General features: G+C 45.9%; 8 protein-coding genes across 8 annotated transcripts, besides 1 other annotated feature; 3 read left to right on the forward strand and 5 right to left on the reverse strand.

Annotated features, from left to right (window-relative positions):
• Positions 1–16: part of a sequence feature (Protein overlapping with rRNA (N7487_011668, KAJ5394027.1) was converted to a misc_feature.) that runs on past the window's edge.
• A 65-nt stretch (positions 17–81) lies between these two features.
• On the reverse strand, positions 82–264 carry N7487_011669 (uncharacterized protein; the record flags this gene model as incomplete). Its single annotated transcript, XM_056879399.1, has 1 exon — positions 82–264. One exon carries the CDS (start codon positions 262–264, stop codon positions 82–84), a length of 183 nt encoding a protein of 60 aa, XP_056724718.1.
• A 685-nt stretch (positions 265–949) lies between these two features.
• Positions 950–2402, reverse strand: N7487_011670 (uncharacterized protein; the record flags this gene model as incomplete). The annotated part of the gene is made up of 6 exons (XM_056879400.1): positions 950–1173; positions 1231–1297; positions 1358–1645; positions 1715–1800; positions 1870–1933; positions 2004–2402. The coding sequence occupies 6 exons, from the start codon at positions 2400–2402 to the stop codon at positions 950–952; spliced, it is 1128 nt and encodes a 375-aa protein (XP_056724719.1).
• A 772-nt stretch (positions 2403–3174) lies between these two features.
• N7487_011671 (uncharacterized protein) lies at positions 3175–4793 on the reverse strand (the record flags this gene model as incomplete). The annotated part of the gene is made up of 8 exons (XM_056879401.1): positions 3175–3257; positions 3321–3369; positions 3425–3615; positions 3682–3748; positions 3806–4048; positions 4134–4219; positions 4276–4339; positions 4434–4793. The coding sequence occupies 8 exons, from the start codon at positions 4791–4793 to the stop codon at positions 3175–3177; spliced, it is 1143 nt and encodes a 380-aa protein (XP_056724720.1).
• Positions 4794–5500: 707 nt separating this feature from the next.
• Positions 5501–7154, forward strand: N7487_011672 (uncharacterized protein; the record flags this gene model as incomplete). The annotated part of the gene is made up of 8 exons (XM_056879402.1): positions 5501–5902; positions 5963–6026; positions 6087–6172; positions 6241–6525; positions 6588–6654; positions 6710–6927; positions 6983–7031; positions 7096–7154. The coding sequence occupies 8 exons, from the start codon at positions 5501–5503 to the stop codon at positions 7152–7154; spliced, it is 1230 nt and encodes a 409-aa protein (XP_056724721.1).
• Positions 7155–9332: 2178 nt separating this feature from the next.
• N7487_011673 (uncharacterized protein) lies at positions 9333–11095 on the reverse strand (the record flags this gene model as incomplete). The annotated part of the gene is made up of 4 exons (XM_056879403.1): positions 9333–9644; positions 9782–10326; positions 10384–10780; positions 10844–11095. 4 exons carry the CDS (start codon positions 11093–11095, stop codon positions 9333–9335), a joined length of 1506 nt encoding a protein of 501 aa, XP_056724722.1.
• Positions 11096–13866: 2771 nt separating this feature from the next.
• N7487_011674 (purple acid phosphatase family protein) lies at positions 13867–15418 on the forward strand (the record flags this gene model as incomplete). Its single annotated transcript, XM_056879404.1, has 2 exons — positions 13867–13999; positions 14058–15418. The coding sequence occupies 2 exons, from the start codon at positions 13867–13869 to the stop codon at positions 15416–15418; spliced, it is 1494 nt and encodes a 497-aa protein (XP_056724723.1).
• Positions 15419–15736: 318 nt separating this feature from the next.
• Positions 15737–17161, reverse strand: N7487_011675 (uncharacterized protein; the record flags this gene model as incomplete). Its single annotated transcript, XM_056879405.1, has 5 exons — positions 15737–16183; positions 16266–16474; positions 16531–16670; positions 16731–16957; positions 17027–17161. 5 exons carry the CDS (start codon positions 17159–17161, stop codon positions 15737–15739), a joined length of 1158 nt encoding a protein of 385 aa, XP_056724724.1.
• Positions 17162–17851: 690 nt separating this feature from the next.
• Positions 17852–19775, forward strand: N7487_011676 (GMC family oxidoreductase; the record flags this gene model as incomplete). Its single annotated transcript, XM_056879406.1, has 3 exons — positions 17852–17882; positions 18055–18768; positions 18826–19775. 3 exons carry the CDS (start codon positions 17852–17854, stop codon positions 19773–19775), a joined length of 1695 nt encoding a protein of 564 aa, XP_056724725.1.
• Positions 19776–20673: the final 898 nt, after the last annotated feature.

The raw sequence follows: 20673 nt of genomic DNA on the forward strand, positions 1-20673 counted from the left end.
GGTGTCGCCAGGGTGAGAAGTGAGTGAGCGCCGCCTTAGCGTCGCGCGACCGGAGGGGGACTGCGAATTACCCTCTTAGGCTTAGTCTTGACCCTTTTGGTTTAGCGCTTTTCGTGTTCGGTCTCGAACCATGGAACGACTGGTGAGCAGAGCCCTGTTCAAATCAGTGATGGTAATACTGGGTGCAGAATAAAGCGCAGACATGCAGTTATCCAGGAATCGTAGCATCATTGTGGTATGATTCGGGGACGCGGTTGCCCGCATCTTGGAGATCTACGCAGCCCTGATCAAAGGCGCCTTGTTGTGACAGAAATTGTCGTTGCCTTGACGGTTGATTAATATGGAGGATGAGATGAACGGATAAAATGTGGTTTATTCTGCTGCTACTGCTGCTGCGTCATATAGACCGGGGATAATGAAATTTGTCTCCGTGATGCTCTGTTCTGCGCGTTTGCCTTTTGTACCAGTATCTAACTGGGAACAATCCTTCGTCATTTAGTAAAGATAGATAGGTATCTACGTATCCATTGGCGCCATGTACTACTAGAATTAGAAACGATCGTAAGTGCATTCCATCGGATGCTCTGACAGAAACTTGCAAAAGACCGGATAACCACTTGGAAGATTGAGATGCGTAGATCTCTGACCTGTTAGTCAATACGTGATGTTCTCATAAACCCAGGAAAATGAGATGTCACAGTCCACAGGGCCATGTCCCATTTAGCTAGCATCCTCGAGTCCCTTGGCATACCCATCCAGGTAAACAGAGAGCGCGGAGTCTGCTTGAATTAGAAAAATCTCCAATGGTTGCTGGTCAATAAAAGGGTTACTAACAGATTGAAACACTATGATCTAGGTTGAGCTTCATATACTCTGGGAATTTCTGTCATCCATTTCATCAGTCAATCGGAACCAACAGCTCTTCCAAACATCAGTTCAAATCATTAAATCATACCGCAAATTTTGCACCGCTTTTGAGCCATTTTTCAACCTCACGAGCGTCAGCGGTTGTTCGAGTCCAGTAGCCCGCAAGGAAATTCATCTTTTCCGTGAAGACTTTCAGTTTGTCATCCCCTAGCTCCACAAGCTTTGCGCGTGCCTGCTGGATTATCTCAATCTGCTTTTCATAATCGGCTTGCTCCTTTTCCTTCGCACTTATTTCATTGGAAAGCACTGAGGTTCTTGTCAGATAAATTCTACTAATGAGTTAGTTCCTGGAAGCAGACATACCAGACATCTCGGCAATAAGTCCTATAGCAGTGGCAAGCGAGGCTCCAAGGAGGAAGATACCTCCAGCCTGGTGTTTCTTGGGTTAGATATTCCAGTTCTCCGAGAGATTAGGCAAGTGAAACCATACAATAAGTACGATACTCCAAGGTCCGGGGACCGCTAATCCACCTGCTAGAAGGAAACCACCGACAGTGGTACCGCCAGCGCCGACCCCGATTAAAGATGCCTGGACCTTTGCCAGTTTCATTTTCAACTCTCCAATTTCCTTGATAAGGCCTGTGACCTTTCCATCCATTTCGCCTTCTTTTTTGGTGGCCCATGACGCGAACCCTGCGATAAACTTGGTAAAGTCGGTGATAAGATCCTGGAATCGTTCCTCCATTTTGCTTGACCGTGTCTCGAAATCAGAGGCTTGCTATTTAATAATTAGCATCAATGGTAGTTTTGATCATTCCCCGTGACCGAAGAATAGGGGCGTAGCAACCTGAATAAATCTCTGAATCTGTGTAATCCTGTCTTCAACCTTGATACTTTCGTCCGCGCAGAACTTGACAATAACATCGTCAAACTCTAGTATTGGATAGATGTGTTAATTCAAACGTAGAAATAAGGCCAGTATATAACAGAAGCGAGACGCACCCTTTCCATATTGACTGATGTCCGTAGCGAGGAGTCGACTGTCGCTGACGAGAGTATTAAATGACTTCAGAGAGCAGCCTTTTTAGCAACACATTCCAAAGGGGCTTATCGAGCGTGGAGTGGTATGGTCCAACCTTTTGATGGGTTTCCAGCTCTGGCATGAAAGTGGACTGGTGAATATTGTCGATCTCAGTTATCTTGAATATGAGGTCTTGAAAGACGACCTTGATCTCTTTGACTGCCTCAGTAGCCTTGTTTGCAGCTTCTTTCAAGTGCTGCTGTGCCTCGGCCGTGGATGCGGTCTTCGCAACACCAAGGTCAAATTTAGCCCTATCTTCTTCATTGTAGGTAGGTAGCGAGTTATCCGAGTGCTCTGCGGCAACTACCTTGAGATCAGTGGTGTTTAGGGTCCCCACAGCCTGTAAGAACTTCTGGGGATCTTTGCTGTCCCCTAGCGTAGAGCTGAACTTTTTGATGACTTCATCGTAAGATGGGGGAGCAGCTCCTTCGGAATACTCAGGTGCAGAGGGCATGATATAGACTCGGTATCGAAACTTCAATGTTGTGTCAACTATGGATATTCTGAGACGAAAGAACGGAAGAGGGGGCTCATATATAATTTACCTGTCTTCATTAAGACATTGCTAGCACTAGAAATGCATCGCGGTGTGATATCATAACTACACCGGCAACTTCCTATTGAAGAAAGTTACATCTACGTCTATGCAGAGGAGATGTGGACAGCTGAGAAATTGGGCTATGGCCTCGTGTTTTTGTGAGATCCTCTCTGTCTCCACTGTGGACTGCAGATAGGGGCCGTGTGGGTCTCATCGATCGGCATCTGGGAGCTAGCACGTAGGGACGGTCCGCCCGAGGCAACCAGCCAGGTTCCACCATCTTTCATATACGTGTGCATACATTATGCCCTTAGAAATCCATGGCTGAGATCAAGAAAGTCTTTTCCTTAACGAGCTTCCCACAGAAGTAGTTGACGTTCGAAGATGCATGTGCAAGGTCTCCAGCTCAAGTATACTTTCAGCTACGCCACGCCAGCAAAATTTGACAGTTCATCACAGGTCTACGGGTGTCCACCATGTTTCAACTTCAAATACTACCGGTTTATCACATACTAACATGTCACCCGTGCGTCTACTGACTATGAACACCCCCTTCTACAGCAACTTGAACCGGTTTCCATTATTTTTAGTTATCACATTGTGTAGATTTCGATACAAGATACGGTATGTAATCAATGCAACATGGCCAGCTGTATTGAGATATTCTATGAGTGGATTGTACTCTCCATCACGCATCTAGTCTCCACTTCTCCACATGCATTTCTTCAATTCCTTGCGCATACCCTTGAAGATACTTTGCCAAGGCGGAGTCTGAAGTAACGTGGGTCAGCTATCGACGAGCACTTGGCTATGAAAGAGCGGGTGGATACGAACATAATTTAACGCTCTTGTCGACGTTTAACTTCATGTATTTTGGCCACGCCTGTAAAACGTCGTCAGCACCCAAGTCATGCTTGCCTCCGAATATGCAGACGCACGGCCATACGAGCTCCACTATGGAGCCAATCTTCAATCTCTCGAGCATCCAATATACTATTGAGCCAGTATTGCCCCACTCCATCCAAGTTTTTTCGAAAAGTATCCAAAAACTGAGCTGCCGTGTCGTTGAGGGTTGGCGTAGCTGACGCTTGCGTCATGGACACCTGCAGCTTCTCACTGGGTTGCGCAACTATACATGTAGTAGTATGCGATGAGTTTTTTCCTTTGTTTTATCAAATCGGAATCATTCACTTACCAGCACAACTGACGGCCAGACTCGCATTTAAGGCGGCGGCAGTGCCAAGACTAGAAAGGCCTCCAATCTGTTATGCATAAGTCAGTTTACCGCGGATGTTACTAGTGTGATATCAGCTACCTACTGTCAAAAAGGCAGCCAGAGGTCCATAGAGAGAAAAGGCCAAGGATAGAATCGGCAAGCCCAAGTTCACATAAGGTCCAAATTTGCGGACTGGATCTTCGTGCGGGGTTTCCTCGACCTTTGAGAGCACGAAATTCAGCCCAGCCGAGCCCTTGGCCTCTGCAATGAGGTGAATGAATGACGAACGGAGCTCTTCTATTTGAGCCTGGATTTCTTTCGATTGTTGCTCGAACTCTTGGGTTTTCTGCGATATCAGTGGTGAGTACCCATTCAATGTTGATGTCATCACACATCGTTAGAGGAGTTTTAGTTTCAGCCAAAGGACGCACCGAAATATATTCCGCGATGATGGCTTTACGTTGGTCAACGGAATAGTTCTCATTCGCACAGAGAGGAATGACCTCGGAATCGAATTCTATAGAAGCTTAGAAACCTTGGAATGAGCAAGACCTGGCTAGTGTCGGTATTTACTCTCTCCGTACTGAGCAATCTCTCTTGATAGAGGAGTGCTTTTTTGAAGTATTCTGGCATAAGTCTGTCTGATGTCAATCATGGATATTTTCTTTCACCCCCCAGTCGCCACACTCAAAGCCTATATCCATACTCCAAAAATACAAAAGCAAACTTACACGCACAATCGGTATCATTTGATACGCAAACTGCGTACGGTACCATTGGTCAAAAAGAAACAGCGCAAAGCTGGCTTGCATGAATTCCATATAAACGTTGTGTGCGTTTTGGTAGGCGTCCTCCGCAGCCTTTTTGACGACATCGTCAATTGTGCCGGATGAAACCATCTGTGCAATACCACAGATATACTGCTCTTTCTCTGTATCGGTGAGATTGATCTTGTTTGAGGAGTTGATGATCGTCTCTGCTTCTGCTTTGGACAGCATTTGCCCCGCCCCAATGCACCTTTGAGGGGTGGGATGCTTGCCAATGAATCCGGAAATATCCGCCAACACTTGAGCAATGGGAGTCGAAGACATTTTGGATAGACTTCTTACTTGGTCACTATTGAAGAGTAAGTTTTTGAGTAGAAGTTTGGAGTATATAGGTAGTGAGAAACTGTTTTTCCTTCCCACACGAACAATGCTGGCTTAAATAGGGTTAAATAGACACTCCGTGACTTACACGTAATAACATTTTTTTGACTTGTGGAAATTTTGAAAGAGCCCTTGGAGGTTTACCATCGCGCTAGTATTTACTGTGAAACGTCCTCCTGAGCGTCACAGCGCAACTGCATATGCGCGTTATAAAATATTCAGGTTTTAGGGGGTGGGTTCTGTAGCTAGTGAGAGATGACCCACCAGTCTGAACAGGATATTGAGTCGCAGTGAAGATCCTGTATCAATCTCGTCAATAGCTGAAGGATCTACATAGTTTAGTACAAGATTCACAAACCTATCCCTTACAAGTGTTGGGATGTTACTGGTTGCTGCTGAATTTCACCCATGTGCTGCCAAGATGTACTCCTTTTGAGTACATATTACCTATGCAGTATTGGGTTTGAATGACGCCAGTGGAGATTGTACTCAGCTGAAACTTGCGTCATGCTAGCTAAAGACGATAATCATTTGATCTCAAAGCGCTGGGTGTTGAGGATACCCTGGCTGCTTGGTACCGGGTATATAAATGAAGTTAGCTAACTACAGGGTTTCCTCAGATTGATACAGTCATTCATCTTTATTTCAATATGGCCTACCTCGATGAGTATACGCTTGCCAGCCCTCCACCCCCCTACGAGGAAGTAGAGAAAAAGGTTAACGACCTTATTGGACCCAACCCAACGGTGGACAAGGTGCTCAATGCCACCAAAGGCCTTTCTCAAGGGGATCTCGTAACCCTCATCAAAGAATCCGGTAATGAGAAGCGCTTTCCTTTAAAGACTGAGAAACAGAAGGAGCACTTTGCCATCGCACTTTCTCAAACTGTGTCATCCCCGGATTTCAAGGACAAAGTCAAGCATTCTTCTTCGTCCGCCTCTCTAGCGGCAAAGGAGATCAGCGCCATTTTCCAGCGGCTACATGTGAAGGTTGTTCAGATTGATCAAATTCACAAGTCTACCTTTCAAAAGCCATTGCGAGACATTCAAGGGGTATGTCTGTGGTTAAACTCTTGCTAGCTGGCATTAACTTATAACAACACTTTTGAATAGACATACCATACTCTTTTGCGGGACAGTCGTACGACTGCAGTCGAGATTGCTCAGTATGGAACTTGTGAGTCACTATTCCATTATGTTCACGAGAACTGAATTCAAGAGTCTTACAATTACTTAGTATTCGATGAAGTCATTATAAAGCTCTGCGCTGACGAGAGCTTGTTAATCGAAGAGCGCAAAGTATCAATTAATGACTATATTGCGGTAACAATTACTCTTTCTTTCATTTGCCAATCTCATTATTGATAGAACAGGCTGACAATAGTGTACAGAAATCGAAGACGTTCAGCGATGAAGCAAGTAAGCTCGACGAGCGTTTCAATAACCTAATTCAGACCTTTTCTGACTTTGTCGACACTTTCTCTACCTGGGCACAGGACAAAGAGAAGGAGATTTCCGATGAAATTAAAGCGCTGAATGAAGATTTGAAGAAACTGCGAGCAAAATTAACAAAACTCAAGATTGCGAGGGATTCCTTCGTCACCGTTGGGGCTGCTGTTGTCCCTGTAACAGCCATATTAATCGGGGTCTTCGATAAAGTCGCGATTCCGCTTGTGGTATGTTTATACACGGTCTGAAATTGATCTACTGAGGATTCGCAGCTGATTACATTGTACAGATCGGAGGACTTATCGCTGCTGGCGTCACTCTCGCGATTATAGTTGGCCTCAGCGCTGCTATCACTGGTACGACCCCCATGCCAAATACCCGCTGAGATTTATGGATATTGACAAGCCACAGTAACGGAGGGTGAAATAGACGAGAAGACAAAAAAGAAGGAAGAACTCGAGACGCAGCTTAAGCAGATCCAGCAGGCTCGACAAGAGCTTGAGACACTTGGAAACAACTCTCTCCTATCGTTCAAGCTATCTGCCGGAATCCTGGCAGGCTACTGGCAGACCACCATGAAAGATGCAAGGGAAATCCAGTTTTGGCTTAACGACGGAGCCAAGAACGCGGTATGATAAGCCTATATTTTCATTTAGAATGGAATACTGACAAGTGAGGCCATAGGATCAACCCCAATACATGAAGCTGAACTTGAACAAGTCCGTGGCAATCTGTAAGTGCACTCTACCAGAATCTTGGTATTTTATATTGAATTGTGTCTTTTAACCGTGCCATAGACAAAACCATCGCGGAGTACATGAGAGAATATGCTCGGGGTGTTGAGCCGAGCGGATAACCTTGCCGGGTTGCTACTGAAGCTAAATACACCCTTAGGACTTAAAGTTCAAGAATGGAAGTTGAAGTAAAAGGCGATTGTTGCTCAGAACGGTGAAGGATCTTGGTAAAGTTGTTTCAAATGTTCTTTCAAATGTTCAATACGGAGATTATATCGCTGTAGGGTTCAGCTTATATCAGGCGGAGGGTCAACACTATCAGAGCTTGATGACTGGATGTAGATGACCGTGAGGTATTACGTTTTCTGTTGACCATGGCCGGCTGTGGACACAAGGCTAAAGCCTAGACAGTTTAAATTAATGAATTTGAGGTGAATGTCGAGATGAGATGAACGTTTACGTCCTGGTGGAGGAGTGGCACGAAACGGATAGCGGCCTGACCCCGCTTCCTTACAGTGCGTCCCAAAGCGACGAAAAATGGAGCAAAATTGGTATTCGGATTTCCACACTCCAATGGAGATTAAATGGAAGATAGAGGGGTAATTATTTCAAAAATCAACTTCGGTTCCACTCAGACTCCTAGCGACCTGATTTCCAGTTTTCTAATTCACTAATATTAGATAGAATAGATAGATATAGTATTACTGTAGATCACTAGGGGATATGCAAATTTTAGAATATTAACTCTCCGGGCTTTAAGATTGTTATTATCGCTCTTAAGCGCTACTATATAGCTATACTAGTAAGGATTAAGGAAAGGCTTATAAAGAGTGTGATCTCTCTAAGAAAAGAAGATACGAAGCTATAGAGCTTGTTAGGGAGTCACTAGTATCCCCTATATCTTTTGTCTCGAACATTTCTTCTTTTTCGGATATGTCTTCGTTGTCGGATATAATAAATCGGCTGAGAATAAAAAGAGACGCTAAGAGGTTATCTTAGCCTCTCTATATATATGATTTTAATTTAGCTGTATCTTAATTAATTAAATAAGCTTCGTAATAATAGGCTCCAATCTCGCTTTCTGAATTGATAAATTGAGTCCTCCTACCGTTAGCGAATAGGAAAATCTACTAGTATATAATTAAGTCAAAAGTTTAGCGTATTTTATTAATATTACTAGTTTATATTCACTTTAAGTCAAAAGCTATAAGAGAATTACTAAATATTATAGGCAAAAAATATAGTAATTATAAAATCACGTAGAACTAGCATTATTTATACTAATTATTAGGGAATAGGCCCCTAATAGGACCCTACGATAGGCTGTGGGCTCAAAAAGAATCCTAAAGCATATTATAGGTCCAAGAACCGGGCCCAAAGCCCAGTCTATTCGTGGGTTGGGCTGGGTTAGGCTTTATGGGCTCTGCAGAAGCCTACTTGTCAAGGCCTAGACCTACTTATCGAAAATATGCAACGTGTGTCTATAACGAGATTCTGTTTGTAGTAGCACTACCTGCTAGATTTCACTGTTACTATACTCCCCGAAATCTATAATATTCGCCATATATTTAACGATAAGTTATGATTAGTCCGCATTTTGCTCGTGATAAAGCGAGGTCAGGTTAGAGTGATGAAGCGTGGTTGTAGTGATAAAGCGAGGCTAAAGAGATAGAAACGGAGGGGAAAAGAAGGGTACTTGTATCTTTTTTGGTTATGATGGGAAATGTGCCTTTTGCTATACGGGCAGAATATCTGGGTGAGCAATATTTAGGTAAGTAAATATCTGCGCTGAGTGCCCTGAATAGAGCGGCGAGCCGCCCACGCCCAAACCGTGGGCGCTAGGTGACCACCACCTTAGACATGCTGTTGTATGTTTTTATTTTCTTTTTGCGTACATTTTTGCTAGCTCCATGTAGGAGGGAGGAGATGGATGGGGTTGAAGGAAAAGCCAAAATGACCTGTTCCATAATTCAATGCCTGACAAATTTGCAGCGGCTCCCTACATCCGTAGGACTTTAGGAGGCGATCTTGTTTGAACCATGTGCAAGGCAAGACACGCATAAAAATAGGTATGGACCGTCTAGAATAAATTATCCTGTATACTAAAGTTCACTCACCCAACTAGGGAGGACATTTCTTTATCTGACGGGGTTGTTTCTGAATATTTCGAGTACTTGGACACTAAAATGAATATATCTATGTGTATATCTATCTCCTGGGTTTGCATTGTCCGCCAATACTCCAATCTAGACCTGCAGTCATCATATGAAAGCGCATAGTTGCATCGTGACACTTTCCCCTCAATATACGTACTCAAAATTCGGGTTTTGTATATCAGTCAAATCAGCGAAGGCCGTGGAATCGGCCATTAGCTCAGAGTCGCCTCCTCTCTCCCGTAATTCGTCGCGCATCTTCTCCTTTCGTCGGTTCTCCCAGATAAAGGCGTAACGGAGCACAAAGAAAAGCATGAGCTCAAGGCAGTTGGCAACCAACAGAGAGCCAATGCCCAGGGGATATGCCGGCGCTTGCTCAGATTTGTAAAAGAAGGGACTGGCAATGTTGCCAACGCACGCTCCAAACCATATCATACCAGATACAATCATTTTCTTGGACTGCCCACCGGTATTAGAGGTAACAAGGGAAAGGGATATCACAAAGGAGGCTTGATATGACCCAGTGAGATAGCTGTATATTGGGTGATTGATCAGTTACTGCCTTGTAATCAAAAACGTCAGTTAAATAGACTTACAAGCAGATCAATCGGCCGACGTATGCATTGTCGGGGGGCAAGCAAGAAACCAAGGGCTCCCGCAATAGTCGGGACCATGAACAGTGCGCAGACCAGGGTACGGCTATTCTTCGGCATATATTGGTTGGCGTATCCTCCAAGCACAATCCAAATGACGACGATTACTCCCTGGGGTATACCAAGAAGTGCCGTATTGAGTGTATCGAATCCGAGACCTTGAATGACCAAAGTGGAGAAATTGGAGATTCCACCGTTTGGAACGTTGGCAAGGAAACCCAAGATGGTGAATAGCCAAGTCTTATAATCGAGGTACGCCTCTTTGACCTGGCCCCAGTTAATTTTCCGTCCCTCAATACCTGTTTGATTGGATCGCAGTCGCGCAATCATCATGAGCTTCTCGTCACGGTTGAAGCCCCAGAATGTTGCTGGCGAGTTGGGCAATAGGAGAGCCAGTGCAATTCCCCAGGCTGCACAAACAGCGCCGATAATGAGGAACTCGTAGCGCCAGGATTGAAGGCCTCCTTTGATATTACCGATTCCGTAACCTAAATAGCGCAATCAGCGCGTGCTACTTAACCCAGTGCAACAATGAATGAACCTACCAATAAGACCGCCGCCGGCGATACCGATACCATTCCATAAATAGTATGCCGAAATACGCCAAGGTTGCTCGGCACGAGTATAGTATGTAGAGACGACAAGCATGAATGCAGGGTCAGCAATCGCCTCAAACGCACCGGAAATGATCCGGAGTGCCGCAAGTGTAGCGAAGTTATGTGATGCAGCCTCACACATGAGAATCACGCCCCACATGAAGATGTTGAAGGCGAGATACCAAGCCATCCGGCTGCGTTGCATGAGGAGGTTAGACGGGATTGCCCAAACTAACCATCCAAAGTAGAAGATACTCGACAGCCACGAGTATTCTGAGCCGGACAGATTGAGGTCATCTTTGATGCCAAATATTGCTGCATACGAAAGTGTCGTCTTGTCGACATACTGTTAGAAATGGGGGATGTCAGTTGTGACCTAGACAGAGCGAGCTCGAGACGATCAACATACGTAGAAGAAGTAGCATATACCAAGAAGTGGAATGAGGTGCATGTCGAGCTTTCGTTTCAACTTCTTTTCTGCCTCTTTGTCGATAGCCTCATCATTAGGATATCTCTGAATTGCTTCAAGATATAATTCACTGTCCTCTCCTTGGTTGATTTTGTCTGCCATCGATACCTTCAGGTTCTCCTCTATGTGTTGGACATCATGTCCGCTTTGCGGCTCCAGTACCTCGGCGAGGTTTTCCTTCTTGTCTGCCATACTAAAGCACCGGGTTTCTTATTCAAGGTCGGTATTAATCGGTGTAATCAGTGGAAGGGGTATTGAAGAATGACGATTTACCAGTAACAATATATAGGACGACAAGCGTAATATAAAGGCATTGCTTGAAAAGCCGGCAATCGGCAATGAAAGTTGGGTCGCATGGCCATTGGTGGAATAAATTTTGCGGGGATGTGGGATTAGCGCAAGATTTGGGGTCAAGTCACTAGGGCGACTCTGTTTGACTGTGTATACTGTGATGGACTATATGCATGGAACATGGAGTGATTTGACGGCTTGCAGGGTTGATGAATTTCCTTGAGTTTGTGCTTGTGCTATTCAAGGCAAATACTCGTGATCATGAGAGTAGAATAGGAATTTATATGTGCTGGGGTTACAAGCTGTAGCAAGACCGGACAATCTCCGAGTATTGATGTCAAAAAATGGTTACAATACGACAGCCGACGATGTCATTCCTCCTCGTACCCATTCCCGGCTTTATCCGGTGATTGAGTACATATTGTAGCTGTGTGCTCCGCTAGGATATCTAAATGATATTGGAATAGGTGTATATTCTTCGATAAGTATATCCATAGCACATGGAGGTAGGAAACCCGCATACGCGGCCTTGAGCTGCTATAGGCGGCCACAATGTGATACAAAGATGTGAATTCTGTGCCTATGCGCTTAGAACCTCTTGGGTTTCCGATTGTGGATCGGGTACAAATATATATATCTGTGGGGGAATGGGGGAATGGGGGAATTGCGTCGGAAAAAGCAACGTGGGGGCCGTGAATTCCCCAGGGTGGGGGCCACTGCCGAGCAATGGTAATGACCGGGATAATTGCCGAGCAATAGCTTCGTGCAGCCACAATATCCATAATGAACCTTTTTGGAAATTGGTGGTAGAGATCGGCATATGAATCAGCCCTTCGGCATTTGGGTGCTTCCAAAAGTCACATGAACTGGAAACCAAAGTACATAATAAGGGATCCACCCGATATACCACAAGTGAGTCCGAAGGATCCAACATGGTCACTAGGGAATTCAGCAGACTGAGGAAATTACCTTTTAGCCCTGTTATTGGGCCGTTTAAGGTTCCCAAGGTTGCCTCAAAAAAAAAGCCAGCTAACCTTCCGGGGCCCTGCCCAGACATGGGGCTCAGTGGCTGGTCCTCGCCAAGAAACCAACCCCTTTATCCCAGTTTCTTGGCGAGGGCTGGTTAGAGGCTTATCTCGCTCTTTCGCACTTTGGATCGCCTTTAGATCAGCATCAATACGGGAATGCTGTTTTTGGGTTTGGTCATCTAGGTGCTTCTACGCTATATAGTTTGCAACAAGGCGATATCTGATACCATTTCTGGATTGCTCGATTTATACTGGCGCCGACAGCTGGGATGCAGGATGCGATGGGTAGATGCATGTGATTGAACTTCATGGATGGCAGATCTTCTGTTGTGGGGTGTCATATCTCCCTGGGCATCCAGAGATATCGAGTTGCCGTCCTGACCGTCGAAGAGGAAAACTGGCAAGGAGATCGAGAGGTATAGATAGGGCCGGCTCCGTTTAATCTTTACGACATGCATGCTTCTTCGGTTGCTCGGGGCATACAAGCTTCTAAATTGAACATTTAGCGTGACTAAACAGCCTAATTCGGGTGTTGCAAGAAACTCTCCTTTCTTCTGATACAACCAACCCCCAAGCGTCCATTAGTTGAAGATTCCTGGAACCTCCTAGCCCGAGATCAGACCTATATTTGTTGTTTATTGTCTGCGAGCCTAAAAAAGCCTGGGGGAACCCAGACCACGTGATGGTATAGATATTGATACCTTATTTATCAGGCCAGAAGAATAATTTTTGCATGTGCTTATGAGGGTGGAAACTTCTTCTCTTCTTTTTTTCCCCTACTTGATAGACAGACCTGTTATTCCGGGGACCTAAAATTTGAATCCATAAATCTATATATACTACCAGCCAAGTATGTATACGGTCGGGAATAGAGTGACGATCCCGCATTTTATGCATCCCCGGAGTTTCTGTGTCGGGAATAGACTTACAAAAGTAGAGGTTTAGTAAGGCGTATGAATATCAGCTCTACTTTGTACGAGACGAGTGCACAAGCATCAGAATTAGATTAGTATCGTTTGCGCCCCGAATTGCGCGAATTTTGTCATATGACTATGGAGTCCTCCGTTTCCATCCCTTTTACTCTTCTCATTTCTTGCTCTCTGGACTGCAGTAGACACCACGTGCATTAATTTTTCAAGTGCCAGCAATGCACATTTCGTCAGGAATTCAGAACAAGCAATCAGGTACTCCGTAGGTAAATTAACCAATTTAACGATATTTTTCTATACTTTTCGATATTTTCTGGAAACCCAACCGATCTGCCATGTTGTTACACGTGCACACTAAGCCAAGTCGGCCAATAAATAACCTCCGATATCCAAACCACCCGTCGCCGAAAGTTGATCCATCTCCGAATTTTCGCTCTCGATTTTATCTGCCCTAAACCTAAACTGCTATAGTGGTTTTTTGTGCCTAACAAAACCCCTGGATTAAGGTGATAATGCATAAAAACGATCTGCAGGATGACCGACGTGCGTTACATTTCGGGCATGATTGGCCCTGATGGCATTTAATCAAACGCGAATACGTGATGTTTATGGTACCTGAGCCGAGGCTCAAAATTATATATAGAGTCGAATCAAGAAGCTTTTGTGATAGAGTGCTGAGATCTCGGATTCTGTAAATAAATTACATTATTCAGCCATGGGTGGAATTTCGTCGCTCAAATTGCTGCCCCTTGTGGCTAGCTGCGCCTTTGCTGGTGTGAAATATCCTGAGATTCCGACAGATTTGACTACACCATTCCAACAGCGATTGTCAGTCTATGGACCTAATGGTAAGATGACTGCTAGATATAGTGAATTTGAATGAGGGCTTACATTATTCGTCTTTAGCTGTCTCTGTTGGTTGGAACACCTATGGACAGCTAGAACAGAGTTGCGTCAGTTATGGCTTGTCAGAGAGCAACCTGAACACCAAAGCTTGCTCGTCTTCGTCGACCACCTACGACCCCTCCCGGACGTGGTCCAATGTGGCTGTCCTAACAGGCCTGACACCCGCAACAACCTACTACTATAAGATCGAGTCCACCAACTCGACCGTAGGCCATTTCCTCAGCCCTCGCACGCCTGGCGATAAAACTGCGTTCAACATGGACGTGGTCATTGATCTAGGTGTCTACGGCAAAAACGGCTTCACATCTAAAAGCGCCAAGAAGGATACCATTCCAGTGGTCGAGCCAGAACTAAATCACACCACAATCGGTCGCCTCGCGAAAACGATTGATGACTACGAGCTTGTCATCCACCCAGGAGACTTCGGTTACGCCGACGACTGGTATCTCAAATTCGCAAACTTGTTCGATGGCAAAGAAGCCTACGAGGCTATCATCGAACAATTCTACGACCAACTCGCACCAATTGCAGGCCGCAAGCCCTACATGGCTAGTCCAGGAAACCACGAAGCAGACTGTTCCGAGATTCCATACTTGAACGGCCTCTGCCCCAAGGGCCAAAACAACTTCACCGAATTCATGCACCGTTACGAGAAAACTATGCCGCAGTCTTATGTTTCCTCGTCATCCAACACAACAGCCCAAACCCTGGCCCGAACGGCCCGTAACCTTTCAAACCCGCCATTCTGGTATTCCTTCGAATACGGCATGGCCCACGTTGTTATGATCAATACCGAAACAGATTTCCCCGATGCACCAAGCGGCAAAGATGGCTCCGCCAAGCTGAACGGTGGGCCATTTGGCACTCCGAACCAGCAGCTCGATTTCCTCAAGGCTGATCTCGCCTCCGTTGACCGCTCTGTCACCCCCTGGCTAATCGTCGCTGGACACAGACCATGGTACTCAACAGGAGGATCGTCGAACATCTGCGGTCCCTGCCAAGAGGCGTTCGAAGGCTTGTTCTACCAATACGGCGTTGACCTCGGTGTTTTTGGCCATGTACACAACTCGCAGCGATTTGCGCCTGTTGTTAATGGCACTGCTGATTCCAATGGCATGAAGGACCCTAAGGCGCCCATGTATATTGTTGCTGGTGGCCCGGGTAATATTGAGGGTCTAAGCTCCATTGGCAGCAAGCCTGCTTACACGGAGTTTGCCTATGCCGATGACTATAGCTACAGCACACTTAGGTTCTTGGATGAGCAGCACTTGCAGGTTGACTTTGTGAGGTCTTCTACTGGCGAGATCTTGGATTCTAGTACTTTGTATAAGGAGCATGCGACTGATTTTGTGGATCAGTGATAGAAAACTGGGGATATATCTCGCATGTGACAAGCTAATTTTGTTTTAATGAAATGGTGGGGGAGGGGGGTGTATTTTAAGGGAAAATATGTAATATGAAGACTTATTCTGGCCATGAAAAGCAGTCCAGTTCTACAAGAAAACTAATTTGCTCAAAAAGATACCAGAGAAATAAAGTAGGAAACGCCGTGAATGCCAATATCCACAAAAATCCATCCCATAATTATATACACCTTGGCCAATATCTATATTCTATGTTCATCAAGGATCTAAAATAACCAATTATACAAGTATAACATCTCATGTTATATGACTTTCTTATCGCTGCGATAATCGACTCCTCCATTCCTGCGGGGGTGTCGTCGAGGTACCCGCGCCGGACCCCTCTTCGAGGGTCCATGGCTCACTGCGTACCACAGTCTCTGAGACCACAGTAATATCCTTCGAAGAAGGCTCAGACTGGGCGAGAATATGCTCATCACTGCCCCAAGCAGAAGTTTGCATATGAGTTGGCGCAGCAGCGCTCGTCTTACTCTTCTTGGTATCGCCTTCACCGCGGTTTGTCAAGGTCTTTATACCTCGACTGGAGAGCTGGTATGGGTGTCCTGATATCTTTCCCGAGGAACTGAAGACGTCGGAGAGACCGATCTTCCTGAAGCCCTTCCGGATAAGTGGTTGGATGATGGGCAGGTTGGAGACAACAATTGAGACAAAAGTCTCACGACAGGCCCATTTAGAGCCAGATACAGCGCCATCGGCGGTCCCCTATAGTATATATGTTAGATACGTGGCAAGTGATAAATGTGTGTGTTTCTGTAGGGGTATAGTATCATTGCATGGTACATACCCTCATAATTGTAGCGGCCCGAATAACACCCGCTATCATGACAAAGGTGGCACCGGAAAAAAGAACCATGAGAGGGACTTTTCGTTTCAGGTTGAGGTTAACAGTCCAGAGAAGGGGGAGCGGGATTGAGAGAAGGTAGATGTCCGTGAGAATGTTGAGTATCACGACAACGAAAACATAAACATGTGAGTGAGTTGGCTGACAGAAATCTGTGCAAATATAGTAAGATAAGAATGCCATTATATCTGATAGCGGAGGAACTCACTACCGGGGTCAGGATAAATCTGCCAAAATGCATGGAATGGCTGGCATGATAGTAGGAGGGACAATGCTGTTGCGATGTATGTCACACCTAAAATAAGATATCCCACCCGAACTCGCGTGGGGAGATGTTGGAGGCCAGTCCTGTAATATGGTTAGCGCATTGGTTCATATTTTCAAGTTGATGTGTGATGTGAAGCGCACGTCAATCGGGAGTAGAAAACTGCCAAGCTGAATTTGACTAGCCAGAGAATAGCCACGTATAATGACCATCCAATTATTTGGATTTTGGATCCAGCAACACGATGGGACCACTCAGTCGAATTGGGGTCAAGCGTTGCCCGCTGCTCAGGTGTCATGTAGCTGTTAGTTAGGCCCTCGAATTTGGCACCGACGAGGTACGCCGCTACTGTTTCGAGGACAAAGAAGATCTGTGAAATAAAATTATGTTAATTATAAATTCTTTCAATGTTGCTTAGAAGACATTCGAAACAACGTACTCCTGCCAATGGCATAAGATAATCATCAAGTTGGAAATTGGCCGGCCCAACAAGCTTCCATCGTACACCGACACGCACTAAGATTATAACAAGAGCCAGGGACAACAATGTCCATGCCTCGGCGTTACTGGCCATTCTAGCAAATCCTCAGCAAAGCAGAGCACAGAATAACGGAAGATGAACGCGGGAGTTGGAAGGAATTAAAAAGAAAAGGATCCAGCCAGACCGGCCCACTGGGAATCCTCAGGACGCAAAGGTTTACTAGGTACTCCATAGGGAGTATCATGTAACGTTATCCAACTAGTTTGTCAGGCTAACTACATAGTACGAGTACCTAGGTAGTCAACCCCCTGGAAGATCATCCATGTAAATTTGCGTCAGTCCCACCCTGACTCCACCGAACCCACTCCGCCCAAGACCTCCACGGGAGGGGCGGACTCTGTAATTGGTCCGGGCCCGACGATCCGTGTGCCCGACACGGGAGGCACCTGCGGGCATGTCCCGACCCTCGGTCGTGGCTGTGAAACCGTTACAAGACGTTGTGGGGATCTATTACGAACCAACATCCAAAGTTATCATTGGGCAATTCATGAAGTAGCTTGTTCAAGACGTTATTCTGCTTCAAGAATACTTTAGACTACCACATTGGGAATAGATCCCCCCTTATTGTCATCTCCGCTGTTCTCCGATGGGAAATCATGTATTTATTTATTCTTCCATCCCTCCTAACATTTTCAAACTCAAGATTGGTCTTTGCTGTTTGTATTTTCGATTGATTCCACCTCTATTCGACATCTGCGCCGTCTCGTCAGGTCATTTCGCAACATGTCCGCCTTTGACTTTATCGTTGTCGGGAGTGAGTGATCTTCATTGAGCCCTAACTTCGTTGGGCCTTACCCCCACCACGGACCTCATTATCGCAAATGGAAAAATCCAACTTCGATAATAAGACCTAACCCCCCCCAAAAACAAAGCAACCAACCATTCACTCAATCCACAAACCCAACACCATCTAACGCATCTCACAGCTGGCCCATCCGGCTGCGCCCTCGCCTCTGGCCTCGCTAATTCGACTGCCAAACCCCGCGTCCTCCTCCTTGAAGCAGGTGACAACAAGGACGATCGCAATCTTCGCATTGATGGCCAGCGATGGCTCACCTTCCAAGACCAGTCGATGAATTGGGGATTTAAGACTACTCCGCAGGCGGATTGTAACAACCGTGAGATCGATTATAGTCGCGGCCGGTGCATGGGCGGCTCGAGCTCCATCAATTTCGGCGTGTATAGTGTTGGTGCGCGCGATGATTACCAGGAGTGGGCGAGAATTGTTGACGATGAGACTTTTGCGTGGCCAGGTGTTCAGCAAAAGTTCAAGGAGCTGGAGACGTTCCATGGGGAGATTCCCGAAGGCATAGATAGAAAGTATGTGGATCCGAAGATGGAAAACCATGGAACTGAGGGTCCGTTGCATGTGGGCTTTGCACGGGAGTGGGAACGGGATTTAACAGACGTCTTGGATGTCTTCGAGCAAGCTGGGTTCCCGTTGAACCCAGATCATAATTCAGGAAATCCGATTGGCATGTCGGTACTGATTAGCTCGGCGCACAAGGGATTGCGCTCGACTGCAGGAGATTTGGTCAAGGAGAAACTGGATAATTTGACTATTATTACTGGTGCCCCTGTACAACGTGTCCTCCTGGAAGGCAAAAAGGCCGTGGGCATTGAGTCGAATGGGAATAAATGTGAAGATGCGACCTACCCTTCCTGCGAGTCAACCAGATACTAATAGTTGCGAACAGACTACGCTTCAAAGGAAGTCATTCTATCCGCCGGCTCGCTAAACGATCCCCGCATCCTGATGCACTCAGGCATAGGCCCCGCCGCCCAACTCCAACAATATGAAATCCCCGTCGTCCATGACGTACCCGCCATCGGCCAGGGGCTCCGCGATCATTGCTTCGTGCCGATGGTTAACACTCGCACGGCAACCAGCACAGACCGAAAAGCCTTTTACGGTGACAAAGCCGCCATGGATGCTGCACAGAAGCAATGGGAAGAAGACGGCACAGGCCCTTGGGCCAAATTTGCCTGCGAGTTGGGCATTGGCTGGTTCAAGCTGACCGAGCAGCTTGTTTCTACTCCAGAATTCAAGGCCCTCCCCGCAGACGAACAGAATTATCTTCTACAGGAAACCGTGCCCCACTACGAGATCCTCACCCATTTCCCCGTTCACTGGGTCATTCCTGATTTCCCGACCGAGGCATTGAACTACTCCTGTCTGCTCGTCTTTTTGTTCAACGCACAGACTCGCGGAGAAGTCACATTGCAATCATCCGATCCTGACTCTCCGCTCTCTTTTAACCCTAAGTTCCTGGCCCATCCGTTCGACCGTCGACTAGCGATCGAGGCCTTGCGCGACTCGTTCCGTGTCGCCAAGCATGAAGCCTACACAAAGGACAACGTGGCAGAGCTAGCAATGCCTAAGGGCGAGTCAGACGAGGAGCTACTTGAATACTGGCGACAGAACATCTCATCGAGCTGGCACATGACGGGAACCGTGAAGATGGGCATGAAGCACGATGTGGATGCAGTTGTGGATCCGGATTTCAGGGTGAAAGGTATTGAGAATCTGCGTGTTGCAGATATGTCAGTTGTACCGGTGTTAGTGAATGCGCATGTGCAGGCTGTTGCGTATGTCACCGGCGCAATTTGTGCAGAGAAGTTGGTGAGGGAGTATAACCTTTCTTAGACTCAAACCTTCTACCAGTGTAAGTGGGCACTGGATGGTACAAATACCCACTTTATGGAAATGGTACATTTTATATTTTATTCTTATATAAAAGGTGCGTAGAAATAACATAGACCCACACATAGGTATTTTGGTTAGTCTCATTGTTATCATATCACTTCGGCATGCACATAAAAATTTGAAACTATTAGGAGACCAAGCAGGATGTTGATCAAGAGCTTTGTTGATATCGGTATCGATGTTATTGGAGGAAATGTTTCCAATTGTCTCGCTGTGAAACGAGGTTTCAGTTTTGTTGAAAGCCAAACTTGGAAACTGGTGTTTTTTTCGAAGGTTGTTATCAAAAAGTGGAGAATGTGCCGGTAAACTTAAAATTATAATTATTAACTTTGGAACCCTATTAACTTTGGAACCCTATTGTTGTAATATAAAGTGGGGCAACATACCTAGGTAAATACATACACCAAATTAGACCGCTAACTACTTATACCAAGGAGCTATATGTATGCACTAGCGTGGCCACGGCGACTTACCAATTGAGTAAGTGGTATGAAGTCGCATGTCGTCGGAAGTCCACGCGTATGCTCATCAATCCACTTAAAATCATAGGATCGTCAGGGAGCAAAGTGCTTCGAAACCCTTTGGGTTCCTAAGAGGTTGATAAACTAGTGAGCTTGACATTTAGGGATATTCTCGGATGACTAGCATTACAGAATTATATTTTGGGGCCTCTCCTACTCAAATTTGCTAATGTCTAAGCGAATCAACCCAGGAGCACAAATTCAACGAAATTATCGAGCTTGACAAGCAAGTGGGGTTGACTGTGCACACGTAGTGGGGCCAGTAGGCGATCTGAGAGTTCTCAATAATACATTGTGCTTGTCGGCTAAGCACAGTA

Source organism: Penicillium crustosum (assembly GCF_028827405.1).
Source record: "Penicillium crustosum strain IBT 35664 chromosome Unknown utg000005l_segment0_segment0, whole genome shotgun sequence".
NCBI lineage: Eukaryota > Fungi > Ascomycota > Eurotiomycetes > Eurotiales > Aspergillaceae > Penicillium > Penicillium crustosum.